General features: G+C 41.0%; 1 protein-coding gene across 2 annotated transcripts in view; it reads right to left on the reverse strand.

The window, feature by feature from the left end:
• APP (amyloid beta precursor protein) overlaps positions 1-20,654 on the reverse strand; it is a 239,861-nt gene that overhangs the window by 112,513 nt on the left and 106,694 nt on the right. For both annotated transcript variants that reach the window (XM_076352421.1, XM_076352429.1), the window contains exons 4-5: positions 8,063-8,175; positions 6,335-6,528 (exon numbers count right to left, since the gene is read on the reverse strand). In XM_076352421.1, coding sequence (XP_076208536.1) covers positions 6,335-6,528; positions 8,063-8,175 — 307 coding nt within the window. The remainder of the gene's footprint in view (positions 1-6,334; positions 6,529-8,062; positions 8,176-20,654) is intronic.

The raw sequence follows: 20,654 nt of genomic DNA on the forward strand, positions 1-20,654 counted from the left end.
AGATGTAATGGGGAGAAATGGGGCAAGAGGATTTCATGTTTTGAATAGACCTTGTCGATGAACACCGTGAGCATAGAGAACACTAAAGAACGGCCACGCTGATTGTAGCATTTACCTGCTTTCACCTGCATTCGCAATTAAAACATGAACAGCTTCCTGACTCTTGCCTGCATTAAATCTCCCATTGGTCTAGCACGCAGAGACCCAAACAGGGTCCCAAAATTCCCAAAAAGGGAATTAAGCAGTAGCTAGTCAAAGGTATACCTGCAAAAGCAAAGAGAATTTCCCAAGTATAGAAATGACTAAACCCCATTAAATTTGACTTCTAAATTTTTATACTTGACTCTTGTATACTACTAAATTTACTTGCTTATGTGTCTCTATTTAAACTTACGCATTTTTCATAAATATGTGCCACAAGCAGACATCCCAACTGCCTGTCTGCCTACTTGGTGTCAAGGCAGTACTGTGACATACCACGAGGACTCGGTGTGTTGTTATATCAGGTCAGGCCACTATATGACCCTGGCCAATTTAAACACACCTTGTGACAGCCTGATTTAATAACAGCACTCTGGGGAATTTCAATTGTAACCAATTTGATGCTGAGGTTAACTTACAGACATTGCTGAAGGGAAGACACTAGGTAAAATGTGTGTTGACGTCTTTGTACCACTTAAGTCATAGATAAAGACATTAAAAGAGCTAGAAAGCGAACAAAATTAAATGTATGCTTCCTCCATGTCAAGTGAGGATCTCTAACAAATTACTCAGCAAAGCAATTATGTCGGGCCCCTGTGACTCCCCTTCCCCAAATGCTAGAACAAGACTGATAATTAAAAGCATAGTGTCTCACCTGGAAACAATTCAGTGTAACAGGTACATATACAACACTGCTTTCACCATTAGAAAAAATTGACAAGTTTTAAAAGCCTTTCAGGATTTCTTGGATTAGAGTTGGAGGAGGCATTTAAGAAAAAAGTCAGTTTTTCCAGATACCATTGACAAAAAAAAAGCAGCTCTTTATGGAGTCAAAAAGGATACAGCACTTTAACTACGTTTTTGCAGTGTCTGGGAGATGAGCACTCATCCTTAAGCTCAGTCTGGTACAGGGTTGCAAAACCAGAGAAAAACATTACCACCATGCTATATAGCACAAATTTATTTTAGTTTTACTTCACAGATGCCTAATTATCAGCACGAAGTGGACTGCACCCTTTTGGATTATTTATTGTAGTAAAAAACCTACCGTATTAACTATCTTAATGGCAAGTATGAACAAACCATAAAACTTCACTTGGCAGAAGTTTATGAGAAACTGTAAACCAAACCCTTATAGAATACACTACTTCCTACAATGTGACATTTACAACACTACCCAATCATTACATCAGCCTGAACATACATTTTATACACCGAACAGACAAAATTAATTTGGCCTAACCTGCTGAGAGAAAAACAATGAGAAATTAAATCTCCTATTTTGGACCATGAAAACATATTCAGACTGTCTAGAAAAATGAGACTTGGCTGAAGTTAAGGCACTATCTCCTGCTCCTGAGCCACAAGACTTAAAGAAAAGCTTTCCATATAACCCTCAACAGTGAGACTTATTGTGCCTCAGTTTCCCTGCTGTGAAAGAAGGAAAATGACAGCTGCCTGTTTCCCCGGTGGGAAGAAAAGCCTGGGAGGTCTCATGCACAGTGATGGGAAGATGAGGAGAGGCACGTATGAGACAGATGTAGACAGAGAAAACCTGGAAGTTTCCAGCTTGGCCATCACTCCTGAAGATGTTCAACCTTGGACACCAAGGACACCAAAGCTTCTAGCAAGTGCCCAGGTACAGGCAGGAGGGCTACAAGGCTGTGCCGAGTCTCAAGGGCAGCCAGAGCTTTCAGGTCACTTGACTGCGTTGTAGCTATGCAGGGAGAGCTCTGCACCTATATTGAAAGCCAGCACCTGCATCTGGCTGTCCCTCAGGCAGTCTTCAGGGTAAATTTTAATTAAAGGTGTGGATAACAGCAAGGAACGCCACTGCTGAAAAATGCTCGTGACCTCTTAGTCAGAGTTATACGCTATTTCAGGATGAGCATGACATGATGCAATTTCAAAGGCATGAGCCGATCCTGCCTCTTGGCCTCATGAACAAAAAGGGGGTATATCACACCCGTCACTGAAGTACACCCTCCCTCCTTTCCCCAGGTACTGCCAACAAGCCACACCACAAGGCAAGCCGCATCTTTTTATGCCTAGACCCAGGTGGCGGTCAGATGCCGGACAGGAAGAACGTCCGTCTGTGACGGCACCGCAGCCCAAGCTGCCTCCACATGGCCTCCGATGGTGCAGATACGATGTGCTGCTGAGCTTTGCTTCCTCCTGTGCAGGAGAAAACACCCATGACAAAACAAAATGCAGCGCTCCAGAGACAACTGCTGGGGGTAAAAACATAAGACAGTCTGAAAAAGGGCATTTACAAAATGAATGGCTGCAATGTGTTTTCCTCTAAATATTCAGAATCAAAAATGAAAATATTTTAAAATTTAGATTGGAATAGTTTGAGATATAAAGTTATTTCAAAATACATCACCTACATTTGTTGGATTCTGCTTTGTCATGACAGGAGTTTTGAGAAACAAGGATATAATCATGTGCCTTTCAGGTTGGCACCTCTACCTCAAATATGTTACCTTCACTTTGACTTGGGTGTCTTAAAGCAGCCGCAGCCCTTCTGAAGGCCCACACACCGAGGCACGCGGTAGTCACTGTGCCACCACCCACTGACGGAGGTTTGTGCCCAACATTTTCCAGTACTGTTTTAGAGAGATGGGAGTGTGAAGCAGCCAGCCTGGAGGTTTCACTCCCCAGGAGAGGTACCAGGCATGGGCAGGGAAAGACAAACCCACAGCTATCAAGCAGAAGGCTCCACAGCCAGACATGAGAAACAAGGAATATGAAATCCTGCAGCTGAGGTCATTTACAGCAGATTGGTTTCTGCTTAGATGTGAGGAGTGGGTTATGTTCTAGCTGGACCACTTGGTGATTCTAAATACTGAATATATTGATATATGCGTGGCAAAAGCATCTAAAAGGCCCTATTTGTACAACAGACCCAAACCCAGATCTTAACAAAAATATAGAAGAAAGAGCAATTACTGAAGTACTCATGTGGTGTTGGCAACTAATTTTAGCCAGAAATCGTGACTTCTGGGTAGAAATGGGTAAAAAAAGTCAACCCAGTAACTGCTGCAAGAGGAATGCTGTGGAGTTCCTGCCACAAACCCGCAGCAGAGTAATGGAACAAAATCCTTTTCCTAAAGGACCAGCTCCCATCTTCTAATCTTCGTATCTTTGCATGAACAAAGCATTTGTAGCAGCGGCCACAAAAACGACCGGCAAAGCAAGCACAGTAATTCCCCAGAATGACTGAGTGCCCCCCCTTGAAACACACAGCACGTGCCTCATGATTTGGAGTGCACCCTGTGTGCGTTAAAAGCCGTCAACTGGAAGACGCCAACAACTTGCGCTCAGTTGATCTGACCCAAGTAAAAGCTATCACGATTCCTGAGTGAGGAAAATACTTCGATGGATACTTTGCCCAACTAATTTGCTAATAGCATACCCCCTCTCTGCCCAGAGAGGGGCTCCACGAAGAACCCAAACCTCTGACAGAGGGCTTTGCTTCAGAGCTGCTGAGCAGTGGGGTCGGCGTTAGCTGGTGCATGAGCTACCAGCCCCTTCTCTTCCCTTCATGCAGTGTCACACCAAGAATGTACTCACAAACAAAGGGATTTTAAACTCTTTGGAAGGCTTCAAGATGAAGCAAACATTGTCAGTGTAAGATCACCCATGTAAGGTGAAAAACCATAAATTTAAGTAAGCGCTTCAAACAGAGGTGCTTTAATAGCAGAGAATATTGGGAATTTAGCATTAGGAAAGTGTCCCCCTACTTTACACTTCCTTTCTCCTCCTTCCTCCCTCACAATCAGCTTAAGACTAGGGCATATATATATATTTACATACGCACAAACATATGCTCATATATGTACGAATATACACACACACAAGATTTGAACTACCACCTACTGCTGCATGAGAAATGAGTTAATTTTTTTTTTTTTTAATATGACTAAATTTCAAGAGTATTCCTGGCTCCAGTACACACAGTTTAAATGCAGTTGGGAAGCTGAAGAGGCAGCAAGAAATACGAGTGAGTCAGTGTAAAAGAACTACAAATTGCTTGGCTCTTCATCTGCAGTTGAAGTACAAGTACCCCATAAAAGGATCCTTTCAATTTCCTTTTGCATGCACTTCTATGGGGGGCAGGGGGGAATAAAAAAATAAAAAAAAAAAAAAAAATCAGTATTTGCTTGGAACTTCAGAAATGGATTCAAATGCAATTACAGCTCCAATTCCTAAAGGATACAAAATTTATGAAGTTATTCTTGAACTCATCTCTTCAGATATTAAACTGCTTTATGAGGAACAAAATGGACTAGAATAGTAAATTAAATGTTCAGTGACAAACATGAAAAAGAGAAATAAAAGGGATATCCGTCTTACAAACAAAACTACTCTATATATACCCCTGTGAGCTCTTTTATTCAAAATATTTTAGGAATCTTTGATCAGATATATGAAAGAAAAGGTTTATATCTATGTATTTTATATATAGGGATATATAATAAATATGAGATATATAGATAAGACAGGTAATAGATATATAAGATAGATCTATGTATCTATCTTGTGTGTGTTTTTATGTATATATACATATATGATGAAAAAAAGCAAATTTGTCTGAATTAGAACAAGGTCTGTACTCATGTCTTATTCTAAGAGAACATATTGCAATCAAAATCTAAGCAAAATATACAGAAGTGACACAGCAACAGTCCGAAGGCTGGTTTACAAATCCCACTGAAAGGGTTATAAATTGTGACACTTTGACAGCTGTTGGAAGCCCAAGTCAGAAAAAAGCCTGAAGGTGTCAAGGCAGAAGATGCAATGTTGCTTGACGCAGGCTTCTTGCAAACAGCCCTGACCATTCAGTCCCGTTTATGAGAGAAAACTGGAAATTACAGTGGGGAAATACTTATTTTAATTAAACTTATTCCATTATTCACAAAGAACTCTTCCCTGCAACACTTACTAATGGTTTGTCAGGAAAGATTTAGATGCCCACCATGACATGGTTTCTGATTTTTCATTGCCTTAATGCCATCTCTTTGCACCGAATTACAGCAATTCGATCTCTGTCCTTCATCTCTACACTGTTCCTGAACTTCTTTCGATCTGGATTATTAAAAAACCCAAACTTAACGCAATTCAGAACTATTAACTTTCCACATTATTCACTTCATTCGGTTCCCACTTATTTTCAGGGTTCTCCTTGAAACCACTTGTAATCTGCCCCAAGGTTTTGATTTTGTATATTATTCATAAAAGATACAGTATCATCACCTAAGAAGTAGAAACACTGCATTAGCACAGTATAAAGTGATGGAAGTTTAGGGAGCACAAACAGAATTTGAATGTACATCTTAGTTTTATGAAGAAAGCCATCTTAGAGAGTTGTTTGAATTCAGTTGCAAGGACTTAACATTGTACTCTGTTCACAACTGCTGTCTAACACGCTCAAGAGAGTGATATGAGAAGGCTTTGACAGTACCGGACCACTCAGTTACAACACAGCCATAACCCATATTTGGCTCAAAATCAGCCTGTGTGCACAGGGGATGTTAAAAGGTAAAGACAAGCATGGTATTTTCCCATCCACTGCTGTCTTGCAAAGGAAACCTCCATACTCCAACTTAACAGTAGCGTATTAATGAATCTGTCAAAGGCTAGATATTAAAACAGATTTTCTTTTAGATCATACTTAGAAAATAATTGTCAGCAGAAAAATATTCTTATAGTAATAAAGGCACACAGCTAATGTCTATTATGAATGAAGACATTTCAAAACCTCCAACGGTTATGTTGGCTGAGTATCTGCTGCAGTACTCCAGATGGCATATGAAGCATCTTAAAGAGTACAGTATTTATCATTTCGTTGTCAAAAAAGTATGTATTTAAGCATTTTTGTTATAAATATGGCAATACTTCTCACTGAAGAAAAGATGAAGGCATCAAAAGCACAATAACTGTATTAACAATAAGCTTTTCTGTAGAAAGTTAAGAATAAATGTGTAGAACACTGATGTTTTCAACCATTGTAGTTGCAAGTTCACTTACATGGAACAGTGTCTCTTCCACACTGAGGTCTTTTAGACAGATTTTTCGCATCTTTAATAAGATGATAATAAAAAGTTGAAGGGTAGAAAGTCACTCTTACCTTCCATCTGCATAGTCTGCATCTGCACCTCCCCACCAGACATCTGAATCATCATCTTCAGCATCAGCTGAATCAAGATTGTCGCTTTCCTCCGCTAACGGGCAGCAAACAAACTCCACACCACGGAACTTGTCGATTCCACAGGGCAGCAGCATGCCATAGTCGTGCAGATTCATACTCTTCTCACTACAGGACTACAGAAAACAGAAAGAAAACAGCAACAATATTGTCATGGAGGAAGCCAGAAAAAAATGTCACAGACCTCGAGAAAATGTAAGGGGCTGCGTACTGCCTTAGGAGATTGAAGCTGGCGAACTGCACAATCTCTGAATTTCGAAACATGATTTAGAGCAGTCACATGTACATTTACTACCTGCACTGTAGGCAGCTCCCTACCTGTGTCCACATGACCATTGTAAGCGACAAGCTGTCCCTTCCCCTGCCCTTTAGTCTTTGCCAGTATAGAAAGACTTGTCTCCTCCCATATACTTGACGACTCAACATCCTCTTGCCTAAAATCCTCACAGGCTCTGCCTCATAAACAGAAGACTTGAATCAAGTCAGAATGATAATTTGATGTGTTAATCCTGATCCTGATGCATTAATGCTATTAAAGAGTTCATTGCAAGATAGATTCACATTTAAAATATCTGATATACTGGAAACAACACTGAATCTGGTCTGACACCTCCGCCAGTACAGCACCTTCTAGCCTTGTTTGGAAAACAGTCAGTCATGCGTAATTATACCTTAAAGATATAGTGATGTAGGACAGAAAGATATAGTGATGTAGGACAGAAAGATATAGTGATGTAGGACAGGTGAAAAAAGGAAAATAGTTCAATAATGCACAGTGATGATGTTCTCCTAGACTATGCCATTTCAAGTTTGCAAGTACTTAAAATGGACTAGAATTTACCCGCATGAAGGTTGGTGCTGTAAATGCTTCATTTGAGGGGCAACAGTATGATACAAGCAAGAACTGAACATTTGAAAAGCTGCTAAGCACATTTCAATTTTGATCTCCAGAAGGTGGAATAACATAGAAACTCAGAGGTTCCAAACAAAACAGCAGCCAGAAATCTTCCTGAAACTCATCTCAGTTTTCAATCCTACAACCTTTCTACATAAGGACAAAAATGTCCAAAACGCATTAGCAATTATAACATTAGGTTTATTTCTGTTTTCAGAAATAAATACCGTTTTTTTACAACCGGTAAGTTGTAAAACCTCTGTGCTTGACTGCAAAATGTCTTTGGCTGGTCCTATGTCTTATCAGCTCTCCTACCCTTTTCTGCTGAATTTCACATACTGCATTCTTTGAGGCCTGTGACCTCTGTGAAGCACCTGGCATACCAATATCCACACTGAGGACAATGATAAAGGCAAAGCCCAGGCAATAGCGATCAATCTTTAGTTCCAGAGCAACACTAACACAGGAAGCCGGACGAGGCAGAAAACATGGTGGGTGCGTGAGTGGATGTGGGAAGGAAAAAAAACCAGCGCTATGAAACAGGGTCAATGTTCAAAGGTCAACGTTAACTATCCAGCAGGACTCTGGTCCTGCCTTTATCCTACCTTATAAAGTAGAACAAAAAGCCATTCACTCAAACATTCATAAGTACTGCTTTTTGTTTTCCGTGTCACTGCTATATTTAAACTCATCCTCAAAAGAGTGATACAGCTCTAAAGAAGGAAGGCAGGATATTTTAAGACAGATTAATATACCTCTTTAGCAACAGTATGCCAGTGCAGGTGAGTTTCACACACATCCATCCTTTCCTGGTGAAGGAACTTGCACTTGTCTGGTACCAGAAGGGCATCACTTACAAACTCACCCACTGAAAGGAAAACAAAAAACAATGTTAATTTTGCTTCCAGTACTTCATCCTTTTAAACCTTTAGCTAAGTGCAGGGCAGCTTTCGTGAATCTGTTGCAGGGTCTGTTTGCAGAGAATGGAACAGTTTCTAAATGGTGCTTCCATTATCACCTTTTTCAAACTTTCCATTTGAAAGCAACTCCTGTCTTTGATCTCAGAGATGTATCAGATCACGAAAACTTTAGCGTAATATGCTAACTTCCATATACCCAGTGTGAAACTTGCAGGACCCACTGAAGACGTGTGTGGTGCAACAAGAAGTTGGGAGTTGGTGGATCCAGCTCCTGGAAGGGGAGTGCAGGGATGGGGAGGGACAATTACATTTTGCATCTGAGTAGCGGTAGGGAGCAGGCTTGAAGTGTTTGGAAATACTTAGTTTTTCCACAAAAAACAAATCTGACACCAACACATTGTTTCAAATAATTCGAGAGTATTTCTACTGAATTACAGCACTAACAGCAACACAGTCCACTTAGTTATTTTTGTTGATGCAGCCTCTTTATTGCAACCTCATTTCATCAGCTGGACAAATTCAGGTTAGCCCAGAAGGTTGATGAGCAAGTGGAGCTCATCAACCAGGGAACAAGATGATTCATGGATCACCTGAGTATCTGCTCAGATTGAAGTGGGGAAAAAAGGCTCTTTACCAAGGACATAACTGACCAAAGAGATTGTGCTGTCCTCAGCAGTAAGACAAAAATGTACACTCTAATGAAATAAACAATGCTCACAGCTTCTGTACTAATGAATAAGAAACTCAGCTGATAAGTAACATGATTTATTAGACTAAAATCACTGTAATTCTGTACAATTCTGCCATTGCAATTAAATAACCCCAAATCCCCTCAAAGATTATTTTTTTTTTTTAAGGAAAAATTACAGAGTACTTTCGAGAAGTCGATATACTGAACAGACATTGGATTGTGAAAGCACGACTCAGCTGGCATAAATCATCAGCTCCCTGAAGCACATTTGCCTGTAACCTCCAAAAAACTACAGCCTGTGTGTGTTAAATGAATGAACCAAGGTGGCCCAATGGCTGCATGGGTGTAATAACAGGTTAATTAATCAAAATGAGATGACTACAAGTTTACTGTTCAGTAGAGGATCATCTTAGGGAGCTGATGAAGTGGCCCTTGAGGCGTACAATTAAAAAGTCGGTTTTAAAAATAATCAATACCCAGTGCATTGGCAGAAAGCAGAGTTCAGCAAATAGATGGATATGCCTTTGCTAATCACCAAGACGTGTATTTCACATGGAATTCCTTGCTATGTTTCAGTGCTTTTGATCTGAAACCTTTAAAAGCCAGTCAGTTAGTTTACTAGGAAAAAAAGGATTTTATTATCTTTATCCTTCAGTGACATACTCTAATGCCTGAAAATTACTAACAGAAATGCCTTCTAGAAGTGTCCAAAATAAACTTGCAAAAGTAATGAGTTAAAACACTTTTTCGTAACCCAAAATACAAAATCTGCAGCTTCTGTTTAACAAAGTCTCTATTCCCAGGGGTATCACACCCAAATCTTGCGCTGAAATTTGAATAAATTTGCACCTTGTTTTTAGCTGTACTTGCCTTTGTAGGGGACCATCCTGCCACATACCCAAAGTCACTCAGTACATAAGTAATTACTAATGCTTCAATTTAGCCAAGTACCTGAGCACTAAGCAAGCACACCACTGTTTTGCTGAAGACTCCCAGAGTATGTCGATTTCGCTCTCCTAGGACATATGACTTCATACAGAACTGCAGTTATATTTTGCTAGCTGTTCAAGCATGCAAAACATTCAGAGCTGTCTTTATGGCAAACGTTTCTATAAAACAAAAAAAAAAAAAAAAATAAAAAAAAAAATAAAAAATCCTGGAGTGTATTTTACTCCAGCGAACTAGATCACACGAGGAGCGGCTGAGGGAACTGGGGTTGTTTAGCCTGGAGAAGAGGAGGCTGAGGGGAGACCTCATGGCTCTCTACAACTACCTGAAAGGAGGTTGTAGCGAGGTGGGTGTCGGTCTCTTCTCCCAAGTAACAAGCGATAGGACGAGAGGAAATGGCCTCAAGTTGCGGCAGGGGAGGTTTAGATTGGACGTGAGGAAAAATTTCTTTACTGAAAGAGTGGTTAAACATTGGAAGAGGCTGCCCAGGGAAGTGGTGGAGTCCCCATCCCTGGAGGTATTTAAAAGACGCGTAGATGAGGCGCTTAGGGACATGGTTTAGTGGGTGGTGGTGCTGGGTTGCTGGTTGGACTCAATGATCTTAGAGGTCTTTTCCAACCTCAATGATTCTATGATTCTATGATTTCAGAAGCTATGCACACAATCACACATGCAACCCTGTGTCATCTATCTGACTTCCAACAACCCCTGCATGAAGCTATTCCATCCACCCTAACACCCCGTAATGTTGTCAGAATATTGTGTGTGCAAAGTTAGAAGGCAATTAATGGTATTATACCTCATTCCTCAAAAAAATAAGCTTACATCATTTCAGTGAAAGTAACAAATACTGATGTACCAATTATAAAACGGAAAGCTATACGTCAAAAGTTCTGCTCAACACAATGTCTGATTATATCAACCAACATGTATCAAAATACTAAAGAAATGTTAGACATTTCGATATAACTGGAAGTATGATATTAGATTTGACTTCTATACACATAATGTGCATCTGCTTTATAAAGTTAGATTCCTTCAAAATAAGGTAACAGCATCCTCATGGTAAACAAAATTCTCATTTCAAGTGAGGCTCCATTTTGCAATCAATTGCTGAATTTCACAGAAATAAACAATTCATTGGAACAAGCCCCCTCTGGTTTTCAGAAGGAAAGAAGGAGATGAGGAGAAGGATGGTTGCTTAATGTAACACTCCTTCATTATACAGAATTATAATAAATTTAGAGTTGTGAAAATCTGAGCAGTAGCAATGATTCACAACTTTGCATGTGATTCCTATTGCCTTCAATTCCATTTTTTTATTACAAGTAAGATTTAATTCTGCCCTTATTTACACACATAGAGCTCACACTCTGGAAACTTTTTTCATTCATTTTATTATAATTATTACTGAAGTTTAAATGTAAAGCTTTGAACTTTTTTAATTTTTGTTGTGTTTGTTTTTTGTTTTGTTTTGTTCAATAAATTAATGTTCAAGTGGCAGTCTGATGAACTAAACTGAGTTCAGATGACAACTGCACCATTTATCTTGCCTGGGCTAGTCTAATAGAAACACAAATCCATCAGAAAGAAGGACTTCAAACACATTTGACTTGTGGACAAGCTTCTACCTGTATCACTCCAGTACACATTTAACCTTCAGTGCTGCTGAATCATAAGACACTGGGGATTCTTTGCTTTTATTGAACAAGTAACCCACAGACTACATAGGGAAAATAAGCATGTGTGAAGGGAGAGCAATCCTGTGCCTCCTGAGAGAGAGGGCCTATCTGTATGGGCTCTAAAAATAAGGAAAAATTGTAACACTTCTTCTGTTTGCCAGTACAAGCCATGACTCAGGCAGCTGTGGATCAGCACATTTTTTTGACTGATGAAGCATCCCAGCCCAGCACTGGTTGTAATTTCCACTGCCAAGTGCTGGGATCATAACACATAATTCAACTGCAAAATTATTTTCCTTCCAATACAGCAACATACCAACTTGCACCGCACCGGGCTGTCCTTGACACCCTGCCTGCGAAGCTCAAGTCGGATGCACATTTCCCCAGGCAGCAGCACTGCCTTAAAAGCCTCCCTGGCCCTGCCAGCACCTTACCCACCTCCCGCACCACCTTCCCCGCTGGGGGCAAGTAATGGCTAAATCATTACCACACCATGGACAGAATGGTTTGCAAAATTTATATCGAGTCTGAACCAACGAAGGGTTGGTATTATTACCACCACCAGCGCTACCTCTGTCAGGCTTATATTTATCACTTTTTTCCTGTATTTTTCTGCCGCCTTCTGCGTCTCTTGTGTTTTGATTACAGCTAGCTGTACATCTGTGCTCTGCTGAGATACTCTAATAATGAACCACGATGGCACAATTTGTCTTTTGGTGAGCTCATAAATCACTAAACTCCCTCAAGTGATCCAACACACAAGTATAACAGTTACTTGTTTTCCAGTAGCTGCTTACTGACTCTTGCAGGGAAGGGCTGGACAAAAACAGATCCCTCTGGCTTGTGGGTTTCTGACCAGTCTGGAGAAAACAGCCCCGAAGGGGAATTCTGGGCAGAGATCACATTACCATGTTAGAAAAACCCACCCTGTGCCTTCATTTAGCTGAAGGCCGACAATCTGCTGCTTGCCCTTTCGAAAGTAAGTTGCTCGTTCATTACTCAAACCTGTCTTCTAACAGCAACACTTAAGTTGCTGTACCCACTGTCTGCACATCACTGGAACATGGATTGTGTCAACGTAGTAAGTCACAGTTTAATTTCATTTTACAAATCTCAGGTTCTTTCCTAGTGTCAGTAATCCCTTTCCTGATGCCCAATCTCCATTACGTTTGTAGTGTATTTCCTCATACTGCCCCATCCTAGTATATCACAACAGGGTAGCGGTTCACATTTTTCAAAGACAGTTTTGCACGAGATTATGACACCACATTTTACTATTAAATAATCTTACTTCTCTCAAATAATCTTACTTCACTCAAGCACATCCTGTTCTCTGAAAAATACTCTTGGAACAACAACAGATTTTGTGCTGTAAGACCAGAAGTTCTGGTTCAGAAACTTCATTTTTCAACCCAGCAAAGACTATGAAGAGCATTAAAACTGAACCTCTAACAAAAGAATTATAGTGAAGGCATCTGATCACACACTCATTTAAATCTTCTCTAGGAAGAAAAAGGCTCAGCAAGCAGGCACACCTTTAAGAAGATGACTGCCCTATCTGTTTAAATGGCAGATATGATATCAGGGCAAAGTAATTCAAAGTGAAAATACTATACCCTGTGGGAGACACAGTCCTGATCAGCAGATTTTCCATCCACTGCATAAAACAGATGGGATGTGAGGATCCATCCAACATTGCACAAAAAGAGAGCAAAGATAAGATGATAAAGGTAATAAAACAAAATCCATGACAATACCAAACACCTGCTAGCAGATGGTTGCAGATGGTTAGGATCCCGACCAAAAAATAAGCATGTTCAAATTATGTTCAAAGGAGTACTTTGAAACAAAGCCTGTGCTAAATTTTGCATGAGGAGGTAGCACGCATACTGAGGCTCTAGGACTCAAGGCTTCATTTTCCATGTCACTGGTGAGAACAAGGCCTTGCTAAAATGAATTTGCAAGCTCAAGTGCTTGTGCCATACGTATTTGAGAACATTCAGAGAAACGTGTCTCTTCTCTGTGACTTCGCATAGATTATCTCGAGCCACCGCACCCTTGGCACAGCACAGCAAGGAGCAGAGCAACCCTGCGCCTTTCCCAGTCCCGCTGCCATGGGGCTTTGCTCTGCCCTGCTCCCCAGGCACAACAGCTCAGCTCCCCACACCACCTCTGCTAGCTCTTGTGCCTACCCAGGCACATTTATTTATTACATAGTCCATTAAACATATATTATTACATTTATTTAAGCAGCCACATAACTTTAGGTGCTTTTATTAAGGGTGATGTTTATGTAAGTCTTCATGCATGATGTTATCTCTTATGTACAGGTTGCTAATTAAAGGTCAGCTGCAATCTGTATCAGAGTGCAAGCTAAACACACTGGCATCAACTGATATGCAGAGAAACAACACTTTATTGAACATGCTTTTTCTTTTCTTCCTAAGTCCAGAAAAGCAGAGAAGATGCAAAGCAGCTAGATACTAACCCATCTTGCTGAAAAATGAAATGCAAGCACAATTATCTAGCAACACACTGAACCAGTCACAGAGTACTTCAAGATTTTAGACTTGGTATCTGCAGATGAAGACGGTGAGGCTGTGTCTGTCAAACCTGGTTTGAAGGAGGGTTTGCTGCCGTGCCCAGCCCCTGGGGAGGGATTCCTACCCCAGCCCACAGTGTAGCTCTCCTCTGAACTTGGGCACGAGTCACGTTCGGCCGGACTGTTAAGTATCTTCAGTCTAGTTTAAAGGATTTTAACAACCTACAGCAAACAAGGGATTTGTAGATTTTTCCAATTTCAAATTTAATTTTAAATGGAAGTTAAAAAGAAGCAATGTTTAGGAAGTACATAAAAGGCCATGTTAAAAATAATTTCCACCTACACCGTTACCTGTGAAGGACTACCAATATTAATACCAGTACCCAGTTGGGTATCAAATACCATCCTACTGTATCTCCTCCCCCAGTAACTTGTAAGCATTGAGAGCAGCGTGGAACAACGCTGAACCCCCCCAGGCAGTCGCTAGCAAAGGGCAGGCTGGAAAGAAGCTTGCACACAGGGACTCGAGCGGGGAGGCAGAGAGTCCGAGTGCTGCACTGCACATCCTGCCAGCCTTAAAAGCTCGAAACCACCTCACTCAATCGCGTCCAAAATGCTAAAGTTAGACACCCATTCCTAAAACCCATTCACCAGCCCAGAGAAAGGCAAGGTGGTACTGATAAAACACGACATCTGTGTCCCAGCAGCTTGGACCTTCTGTATTTTTCTGATGACTAACAGGCTTAACTCCTGCCCATAAAACTGCCCCCGAAACAGCTCTGTAAGAAAACTGTCCCCACTCTACCATTTTATCTATCTGTAACCTATGGCACGAATTTCAGTAACGGCAGATAACCCACGGCACGGCAGATGGACAGCAATGTAGACCCAAATTTGAAGGGCAGGAGCATAAGTGACAGCACAACCTGCGCAGCCATCTCTGGGGCATGAGGTGGGAACAGCTGCAGCTCTTCAGTCTTCTAGCAGCTCGGACAAAACCAACACTGACCCCATTAACACACCTCTGTTATCGCCCCTTTCATCTTATAAAGTTCCAAGAAGTTATTTCCTATAACTATAGCTTTTTTCTATTATTATTTTTTGAGAAAAGCCATCCACTATGTTTTAAGCATCTAAAAGTAAGGCCAGTGATTCTCCAACTGACATTTTCACGGCATCAAAGCAAGTGCCTATTGCTTTAGTATTGCTTCTGCTTCAAAGAAGTCCTTGAATGCTTCTGTATTCCTGCTTTCAACCAAACTTGAAAAGGTAGAGAGTACACACACTAAAAAAGTGTTTTATTGTTGTATTATTTAGCATACATAGCAACAAATACACCCTGATGCAACAACTCTCAAGTAAACTGCCTTCCTATTTGCAACATTTATCCGTTTATTAGGCTACAAAAGGCAACAAATTCAGATGAGCAAAGCTCTTCTATTAGATTAAAAACTGACTGGTAATTCTAGCTGTACTACACCTTAGTATCCTGATGCTCTTACAACAATTTTGAAAAATCATGACAATTAGTTTACTTTTCACAAACACTGCGATGGCACAGAATATATGACCATACCAGGGACACAAGATCAAGGTAAAAGAAAACCCACTGTAATTAACTCACTGACATCTAAATATCCATGTAAGTACCACAACAAAGGGTCCCAGTCTTGATATATCATCTGTTCTACCGTGATTTTTGGAAAGTCTAAATACCTCACACAAAACTCTAAGAGTCAAAGGGCTAAAATCCTTTAGGTACAATCCATCAAAGTACATTTGTCCAGATGAAATAATGAACTGTAATACCAAGAACTATACCTGTAATTAATTCAGTGTTTATTATGTCTTCATTTTCATAAGATACTATACATAAAAAAGGATTATTCTCAAACCTTCTTCCTCCTTCCTCTGTAGCTCTTTGATCACAGACGTAAATGGAGTTTCTGCTCACTTTGCTACTTTTTTGCTTGACTGCATTTTCTGATAAAATTGTCTCACTTTCCAGACAGAATGCAAGCATCATTCAGATTTGATGCATCATGACAATAATGGATACATCTGTTTACATGCAAAAAGATTCAAATACACATCATCACACACTCTGGCATCTTCAAAGCATATAAACATTCCTTAAAAGTCTGCAGCGCCTCAACAGTTCATTGAAGCATTAAGTTCATTTACTTTTCTCCTTTTTTCCAATTGTCTCTCCCATCTTCAAGGAAAAATCTTGCTGGGAGTACAGTAAGATGCCTTTTCTGTCCCTCTCTTGCTCATTAATGAAATATAACAGAACTGTGCTAATGCCCATTACCCCAACATCACGGGTTACGTCACGTGCTGGGATTCCTCCTCCTGCCCCATCTTCCTAAAAAGGCCCACGAAGTCAAAAAAGACCCTCCCAGAACTTGTTATCAGTGTGACTAGCAGCAAAGGTCACGCCAAAAAGGCTATCTGAAGGGTTTCCCCTGCAGTTTGCTTTCTCTAGGCACCAACCACTCATACTAGCAAACTTTCTTGCCCTGCACCAAAAGTCAAAATGCAGCATCTCAAACGTGATTTACTGAGAAACAGGCCCCAAAGCAGGCTGCGAAGTCCACTCAGGAAGCTGAAAAATTTTAGGACTGAGTTGCTCTCCCAATTCCTCAGGGGCACCGATTACATCCGCAAAGCTTCTGCCACAAATGAGAGAGTATTTGTTGCAGACACAGCCCCCTCCCTCCCAATTACATAATCCTGCCTAATTTCTTGGAAATGGTGAGTTAGGAAACAGCAGGAATAATAAAGCCTAGAGATGTCACTCCGGATAGCTTGACTCCACCCTGCCTCAGTCACACAGCTCCTATGTGATGCTGCCCAGGCATCTATTCCCCTCCTCCCACACTGTGCTTAATCGCTTATTGCTTCCTTCCCCTCTCTTCTCTGCAGCCCCAACAGAGTTTTCAGATCCACTTTTCACTCCATCATCGCAGTAGTCCTGTTTGATAAATCTGTAACAGGACATGGTCAGCTGCTCTGGAGGGCTGGTGAATGCATTGGGGTCTGAAGCCTAGCTGCTTACAGTGGAAAAAAGGTTATAAAGTGAAGGATGCCACCTGTGGGCGCTTGCCCCAGGGTCATGGGGGGGGGGGGGGGGGGGCCGAGGGGTTGGTGGTTTTTGGAGCAGGGGGGCTGTTTTGGGGGGATTCCAGGTCCCATCCTAAACTGACAGCAATATGTCTAGCTAAAACAGATCTTCCGAAGAGCAGGGAATGAAAAGCTGGAAGATGCAGGAAGCCAAGGCAAGCTAGAAACTGCTTAATTCTGCATACAGCATAACAGTGGGAACTACTGAGTTCCTCAAACAGGAGGACAGAATAACCTGAGAATTTATTGGAAATTGCTTGATCTACAGAAAAGTCAGTAAAAGTCACAGAAAGGAATAATCCTGAAAAAAAGAACAGTACTAGAAAACTCTAAGGAACAGATTTGAAATGTGAAAGACTTCATGAGACCATTTTGTGAAGATTTAATAAGATTTTGTCAAGATTCCCCAAGCAGAATCCTGGGACAGTGAGAACTATTTCAAGTATCCTGGGCCACAACCAAGCAAGAAGAAAAAAATCAGGAGGGAAATAGGCCAGTGGTACTTTCAAAGATAACAGCACTTTTACTCCACAAAAAAGTATGTGCACTCAGGCTGTTTACACAGTACTGTCTGGAAGATGCAGTCATATGCCTGCCATAACATGCCAGCTGCCATTCTGTTTGAAAAGCATGCTGTCCCTGTGCAGCTTTTTACAGCAAGCTGCAGTAAAAGAAACACCGAAATGTTGTTCCTCAAAGCACTGACCACCTCAGTCTGGAAAGGAAGTGCAAGGGACAAGAGATTAGAGTATCTTGACCATCTGTGCCCCTGAAAGTTGTCGTGGAAAACAAAACCTGAAATGTTTTCTTCATAAATATTTCTTCTCCTTCAAAACAATTGAATTCTTTTTCTTCCACACATCCATGTCAAGTACTTAGAGTGATGTGTGGGGTGTAGGGGTGCAAGGAATGGGAAACAAAAGGGAAAGAAAATAAAAAATTTTCTGAACCCCACCTCATATGCTGAGGACTTCCTATTACCAGAATGGTGCAGCAGAAAAGACTCCACATTTTTGGGAATGCTTCCTTTAGCAAGGTAAGATTTCCCTGGTCCCATCCCCCTTTTTGTGACAGTGCTGTAATACAGAGCAATTCTCCATCATCCAGTGTTTAAATCCACCAAAGGCCTTTTGCTCTCCACATCCACTTCTTTTCACAGTGCTTAGCTAACAAAAGCCATCATCAAGCATGTCCCGACCTCAAAGTCATTAGCTGCTAGGTCAACCAGGTAAAATACAAAGTATACCACCACAGATGCCAAGAAGTATTTGGGGAACTGGCTGAAACAAAGGTTTTCTTCTTAAGGAGGCACTTTTTCCAAGAACCCCTTCACCAGAGATCAAAGAAACAACACTATCTGGACTCACTAACCCAGGAAGGCTCAAGAGGAGGAAACGGGAACACTACCCTGGCCTCATCCTACATACGGGTGCTGCACGTGTTCTTGGTAAAGGACCACCTATCACCTCAAGAAAGGACCTGTTTCCTTCAGGACAGAAAAAGGTCATTGGTACACAGCCGAAACAGTCTTTATACCAGAATCATCGGTCCAGCGTTGAGATATTGTTAATGCAAAAAAAATCAGGGATACTAAGAAAAAGCCTCAGGTGGGGAGAATTATTTTGCTGAACTACATTCTTTTCATCATTTTCAGGCTCTCTTTTTAATATAAAGTACATTTTGATTTTTTCGTGTGCATCTCAAAATATTAATTGCCTCCTGCCTTATAGTCTGACTTTTCTGAGATTCCCTTTATTCCTTGTACTCGCGTACTTAAGTCCTCTCCCAATTACGCATCTCTCTCATGACTGATGGGCTCCTTTACAGTTCTGCTCACATCACTGCCAGGTGGGACATTCAATAGTAGAGCATGGCAATAGTAGAGTCAAGCACCGAACAAATACCAAAAAGGCCTGTCGAGGGAGAAGTTGCTCGTGGAAAGGCAGCATAGGTCACTCGCAGATCAAATGCCCTTGGTTCCCATGGCAGGTGACAGAAACCAGCAGAGCAGCACTGGATACTGCTTGGTCACGTTTCCCATCAACCGGTCCTCCACCTCCTGCCCCTGTCACTGGCAGGAGAACTGCCTGCCTCTCCCATGCTCTAAATTCACAAGGAGAGCTGAAGACACGTGTGCCAGGGTGTGTATTTGGCAACCACAACATGGAAAGAAGAATGGCAAGGAAAAGTTGAGGAGGTGTGATCTCCTCATTTTATGATACAGGATCAACACACACCCTTCCCCAGACAAAGTACTTCTTAATTTACAGGAGTTTTTTAGTTTCACGTGTGAGTGCTGGACCTCTTCAGGGCTATCTCTTGCACTGTAACGGAGCTTCCCCATCAACAAACACCAGTCAGCACTAGTTAGACAACAAATAAAGAGAAATCCCCCTTGGTCGGTTTTAACTGTTTTCAATCTGTATGTTAAATAGTTTAAAGTAGGAAAGTCATTAACCATTCCCAGGCTTATTCAAGGCAACATTCACTCTTCTCTGTACTCAGTAAGATTTTAATGAAGTTCCAAAAAATGTCAAAAACCAACAAAAGCTAGCAGCTTTTAAAAAATAAAAACATTTCTAAGAACCTTTTCAGAAATTATTAACAAAATTGCATACCATGATTTGTTAAATAAAGATGACTGATACTGCAGGACCCATTTTAATGCTCTTCCTTATATTTAAATATAAATACCAAATGTAACAATGATATTTCTCAAAAGTGGCTACATTCCAAATCTTAAGGAATCGTATCTTTGTGAATCTTATTTTTCCCCCCACTGCCTTCAGGTTTTTACAAGCTATAATATGGCTGAATTTCAAAACAGATTATGCTTGATAAATGCTACCAAATGCAGGAATTTTAACACTCCAGCTATTAACATGACATTCTGCTGCTGTCGAGATGCACGACAAGTTGCATGTCGGTTGTTGCTGTTTCTGCTCCCTCTCCCACAGAAGGCAGCAGACATGTTTTGCAGCAAGATCTGCAAGTGCAAATCTCCAAGCAGTTTAAAATTTCGTGCCTCCCTTCTGGCTGAAGTGACACTTAATGCACTTCATTACGTAAGATGTACTTGGAAAACGTGCTCTGAAATGGAAACAGCATACAGTAAGAAGTAATTGGATTACTGAATTCATTAATACCCTATGTATTCGTACTAGTGACTTGCTAAGGACACCAATCAAACGGTAAAATGCACAAAGATAAGATGCTTGGAAACAATTCAGCACAACTGGGACCAGTAATCCCACTGTGCTTTGCATTATTATATGATGAGATGTTTCTCATGGGCAATTCTTAGTAATTGGGGTAAAACATCAGGTATTAGGAGTAAGGCTAGAGAAGGCCCCGCTAGTCACTGATGTCTAGAGGGAGTAATGGTCATAAGCCTATAGGTAGGTGGGAAGAATGAAAATGCTACAGGCACTTTTAAGG

Source organism: Aptenodytes patagonicus, chromosome 1, assembly GCF_965638725.1.
Source record: "Aptenodytes patagonicus chromosome 1, bAptPat1.pri.cur, whole genome shotgun sequence".
Taxonomy (NCBI): domain Eukaryota; kingdom Metazoa; phylum Chordata; class Aves; order Sphenisciformes; family Spheniscidae; genus Aptenodytes; species Aptenodytes patagonicus.